Genomic DNA, 5,479 nt, shown 5'->3' on the forward strand with positions numbered 1-5,479 from the left:
GCGGGAACCAATCACAAACTGGCTTATCTACCTTGCAAGCTACTGGCGGGCTTACAATGATGACGATAGAGAAGCAACCAAGCAGCTTCTTGTTTACATTCAACATAGCGGCCGCCACCGAACGCCACCGAAGCGCAACCGAGCGCAGCAACCCGTTGATGCCACTGTCCCTTCTACGTCACCTGGATCATTTGTCTGATTGGTTGAAGGACTATCCAATTGCATACAGAGTCATTTGAACTCTGCCCGTTGGTCTCGCCTCTTGTGCAGAGAAAATACAGAGTGACTCCCCAGACCAACTCTCAATCTCAAAAGTATTGAGCTCAGCTTGATCTGGTGATAGCCAGACTACCTAAAAGTGACTTAAAATGGAAACAAAATAGGTAATACTGTGTTAAATGTTCAACTACACACCCCCTTTGTGCGTGCCTCTCTCCAATTCCACCCTTTTGTTAGTGTTTTCAACTTTTTGGGCCCTACTGGAGACCATTCCAGCAGCAAGCCTCCTAGCAACAAGAAGGAAGAGAGACAGTGAGGAAGAGATGTAGAGAATCATGTAGAGAGAGAGGGAGGAGGCCAGAGGCTAAAAATAGCAACCGCCAGCTTTGAGCGGCATCACACCTCACAGACATATTCCTGCACTACTGAGCACACTTCCTGATTCTCATAATCATCACCATCACACACGTTTCACATGTCAGTAGGTGTCAAGTAAAATTATCCTGAATTAGTTAACGTTGAAATATGCTGACGCACGCTCGCACGCACACGCACACACACACACACACACACACATTGGACGAACAGACAGAGCACTATAATGCAGTTGCAGAGGCTATGAATTATATTTATAGAGCAACAAATTCCCCTGGGTTCAAAAAACAGAGGAGAGATGAAGGACAAAACTCAACTACACATGCACACTGACAGACATGTACATGTTTCAAGGACATTATCCTCCACAATGAAACACTAGCTGGAAAAGAGGAGAGCCTGAAAGCTTGGGAGAAAAACGTGAGTAGTCAGAACCTCTCCATCTTCCTAACAGAGGGATGGTAAGTTAAGGGCAGCAGACGAAGAGAGAGAGAGTGAAAAAGAGAGAGGGTGACGAAACAGGATCAAAAGACGTCAGAGCATCTGTGATGTCAGAAATCACATGATTAAAGTGTCTCTGCATTGAAGTTGCCCCACATTTTGCCACATGCATGATTGTACACACACTGCCGTTGATCTCCTGCTGCTGTGTTTGTTTCGTCATTTCCTCTTCTTCTTCTTTACCTCAGGGCACTGGCTGTGGTAACACTGATGTGAGGGTCACATGCTGTCTATGTGATGTGTGTTGTTTTTTTCTTCTTCAAGATCATTTTGGACATTTTAGGCCTTATTTTTAATAGGACAGCTGAAGACATGAGAGAGGAAAGAGAGGGGGAATGACATGCAGCAAAGGGCCACAGGTTGAAGTCAAACCGTGGTCGCTGCATCAAGGATTTAACCTCTGTATATGGGCACGTGCTCTATCAGGTGAGCTACATAGGCGCCCATGTGTGTTGCTTTTAAAGGTGCAAAACCCAAGAAGGGTACAGAGCGTGAAAAAAAAAAAAGTTTTGCAGTAAAACTAAAAATGTTGATAATACTAGTTGAATACAACAACGTCACACCTTCTTATGCCATTTGCATCTAGTCAGTAACAAATGCTCTAATTTGAAATAAAAGGTGACATATTCAATGTATTCAGTGTGATCCGGCACTGAGCATACGTATAATTGCTTTTCTTTAACTCCAGAAAAAAGGCAGTGAAGATCCACGTCTGATTTGATTGTTGTACTAGATTAAAGGGGTACCCTGCCAATGTAGTATTGGACTTCCATATGGTTAATTCATTCATTTGTAAGAGATAGATTATTGAAGAATGGTCAAAATTTAAGCAGCATTGGTGGAGACATCCTGACTTTTAGTCCTTAGTCCTAAACAACTGGCTCCTACATTTCCTATAGCCTAATGAAACTGGAAACATTGTTTGTAATTTCGTTTGAAACAGTGATATGATAGAGTTCATATTCTCTTTCAAAATGCAGGATAATAAAACAATTACTTGATACGACTGGAATTACAACAATGCATATGAGATTAGGATGCTAGTCAAATCATAAGGGATTCCCATTGAGTGTACTATGGTGTACTATTTACCAAGTCAATAAAATAAGCATGTATCATATGCTAGAAGGAATAACAAGAAATGGCAGCTAGCTCCTGAAAGTATTGAGAGTAGCAGCCTTACAACATTTAAACACTGTCAATGGTTACAGGCCGATGGACCTACAGCAGATAACAGGCTTGAAATCATCAAAGAGATTTATGAGATAATTTATTGGAATAAGAACTATGCTTGGTCTTTTTTCACCCTGCTCATCCTCACTGCTAACAATTATTTATCCTCCTTTTACTGTCTGCTTTGACAATGATGGAAAATAATATTCAAATGATGTGCTGTATAAAGACCCCTGTCCATAATCCATAATATGGATTTTTGTTATCTGGATATTGTGAATGTCATAATGCCAGGCTGGCAATGATGTTGTTCTATGCTACAGTTTTTGACATAAAAAAAGATAAAAATCAAAGTGTAGAAAAAAAACAAAACATGAACAACATGCATCATATGGATCATATTGGAGGACAACCCTGATCTAGCAACACCAGTGTTCTTGTAGCAATGTACTGTGTTTCTGACACATCCATTATTTAAAGATAGATATTTCTTTTATATCAAATAATTAACTAGTCTACACTTTCCCCTCACAGGAGCTAGCAGCAGATCAGTTCACAGTAGGGAAAGGCTGCTCTTGAAGGCTGGTCTGATAATCCTGGTTTAACTGAGACAAAGGATCAGGGTTGATTATGCTAATTAAACACCAACTAATCTTATTTCAGTCAACTACACCGGGATTTCATTACTGTCACATATGGCTACAGGTTGCCATTGAACTGCTAACACGATGACAAAAGCTTCTACTTTTCTTTATTCTTGTCCTAAACCACAGACAGAAACACAGGTATGGATGTATTGCCATTAATAAAGACTCTGGATTAAACAGACAGTTGCCGTGGTGTGCAAAAAAGTGTTTTGCTCACATGTTCTAAGAAAAGCAGTCAATGGAGTCCCAGACTGCAGAAGCCTCGTCACATTAATTATGATTCTGGATTAAACCTATTTCATCCAAAATTGTGTGCCACAACCTGGATCTTAAAGACATTTGTAATCTGTTAATATGAAAAGGTGTGACCAGATGTCCAGTTTTCATAGATGAAGTTAGCCCATTTTGGCAGATGCCGTGAAAGTCCTGTTGGTCTAGTTGGTTCCCTTTTTCATTTAGGCATTATCTGGCAACGCCGCTAGAGTTGAGATCTGCCGGGGTCGGCAGGGGTTACCATAGTTACACGTCGCCAACTGGCTCTAAGGAAGTGACGTGGAAAATGACTCAGTGTGTCTGAAAAGGTGCACACTACCATTTAATTACACAAAATTATAATAAATGGATAGTCTACACATTCAGTATGTAGTGAATGGCATTTGATTTCGGACGCAACTTGAGGTTTGGAGGTCACCGAGATCAGTGTATTAGGAGATTGTGTGGATACAGTAAACGCATGTACTGTAAGCGGACTGCATGGAGCAGGGCATCCATGACAAGTATTTACAAATCTGCACAAAGTCAACACCAGATTAGTGAGATTTCACCTTGCTAATACTGAGCTCCGAGCTTTCACTCTTGGATTGGAGTCCCTCTGGCCTGCTGGGACTCCTCTGAGCCCTCCCAGGGTTTTCTCCTGCTAACACTTACACTGCCAAGGGCATACATGAACACCCATCAGACCACTTACATGGAATTCATTTCCAAATTAAACCTTGTATTTGTGATTTCTGCAAGATTATTAATGTTGCTTAACTTTCCTCAAATAAAATGACACTCCTTTGCTCTGTTTGTGCCCTTTAAACTTTATAGAAGACTGTGAGGCATTCAGTGATGGGCACAGCATAAGAATGAATCAAGTAAACATAGATTAAAACCTGAAAAGATCTGACATCCCTGTCTGGCAGAGACAACTACCTAGACAGCTGCCATGCTATGCAAAAAGTGTTTTGCTCACATTTTCTCAGCAAAGCAGTCAATGGAGTCTCAGACTGCAGAAGCCTCGTCACATGATGCCACTCATGTGAGAATCTGCTGTTTTTCTGCTCAGCTGGGCAGACACAGCATGAAGCCAAGATACAAAGATCTCAGTGCTGGTGGAGAGTATGGCTGGAAAGAAATTGTGATTGTTTCGCAACACCCGATGGTGCTCCCTAACTAGACTCTTGGCACAAATAGCGTGCCAATGTCCAGTGAAAGATCAGGCTCCCTTACTAAGACGCTGTGACGATGCCCAGTATCTAATCTCATTAGTTTAGTCAGTGCTGACTCTTGGAGAAGTGTAGTTCACTTATGTCAGGGTAGGAGAATCAGTGCACAGCTGTGCTTTTGCTTTATGTTTATACCAGATAATGGACCTGGAAGAGACAGTGGTGTTGTCTATGTGATACGCACGCAGTATACCCACTAGGAAAGCTCCAGGATTTCCATATACCCACTTAAAAATGCCCATTGACACGCAACAACATACTTTACATTATATTTTTGATACATTTTGAATTGTCATTGAAAGTTGATTCAAACAATTTCACAAGCTCTTTTTAGGCTAGGCCTATATATCTACTTAATCAATGAATGGAGGTATGAGGTGAAAATTGAAAGCTTAAAAGAAGCAAAAAACTTACTTGGACAAACATATACTCCAACTCCCGGTTCATGTTCATCTTGTCTCTCTATCAAGTCTCTAGCTCATGCTGTGAGTCTGGTTTTCTGGGTGCCTCCAGCCACACGCGCCACAAGACCAGACGCTAACTGATTGAGCACTGAGCTCCAGAGCTCACTGGTGGATGAAACCTACCCAGTGAGTCTGCAGACACATGCAGTATTTACCGACGCCCCCCAAAGTTCCTTGCCCTGTGACAGATGACTGGCCATCCCTACTGCCTAGCAGACATCCCGGCTTCCTTTCTCCGTCACATGATTGGGTGTGGGGGGGGGGGTCTCAGACAGACTCTCAGAGGGAGAAAAACTGACTTTCTTTCTTACAAACAGGAGTCAACCAGAGTCTTGTTCCTATATGCTGGATTAAAAGTGTCCTTTTGTTTTAGATTAGCACAATGTATTCAAATACAAACATTAATCCAAATGATAGTTCTCTAAGCATGTTGTATATTTATGTCTGTGTTGTGTAACATTTAATTTACTTTAAGATGCCAGTTGAAAATTGAAACAAAGTGTTGAAATAACATGCTAAAGGTTTGTTTCCTCAAATCATTGCAAGAAATAATTGTTGCACCGTCACAGTGAACATAACAGTCAGAGTCATTATTTTAGCTCTAAACACGAAG

At 41.3% G+C, this 5,479-nt stretch overlaps 1 protein-coding gene across 15 annotated transcripts in view; it reads right to left on the bottom strand.

Moving 5' to 3' along the window:
• Positions 1 to 5,479, bottom strand: part of myo5aa (myosin VAa) — a 56,626-nt gene that overhangs the window by 44,248 nt on the left and 6,899 nt on the right. For 9 of the 15 annotated variants that reach the window (XM_032516493.1, XM_032516418.1, XM_032516439.1 and 6 more), the window contains exon 1: positions 4,817 to 5,041. The exons of 1 other annotated variant lie outside the window; for it this stretch is intronic. In XM_032516493.1, coding sequence (XP_032372384.1) covers positions 4,817 to 4,855 — 39 coding nt within the window. In that variant the 5' untranslated portion in view covers positions 4,856 to 5,041. Of the gene's footprint in view, positions 1 to 4,816; positions 5,043 to 5,479 lie in introns of those variants that run through there. 5 more of the 15 variants (XM_032516502.1, XM_032516484.1, XM_032516477.1 and 2 more) reach the window with 2 other exon arrangements.

The sequence above is a fragment of the Etheostoma spectabile genome, chromosome 1 (genome assembly GCF_008692095.1).
Source record: "Etheostoma spectabile isolate EspeVRDwgs_2016 chromosome 1, UIUC_Espe_1.0, whole genome shotgun sequence".
Taxonomy (NCBI): Eukaryota; Metazoa; Chordata; class Actinopteri; order Perciformes; family Percidae; genus Etheostoma; species Etheostoma spectabile.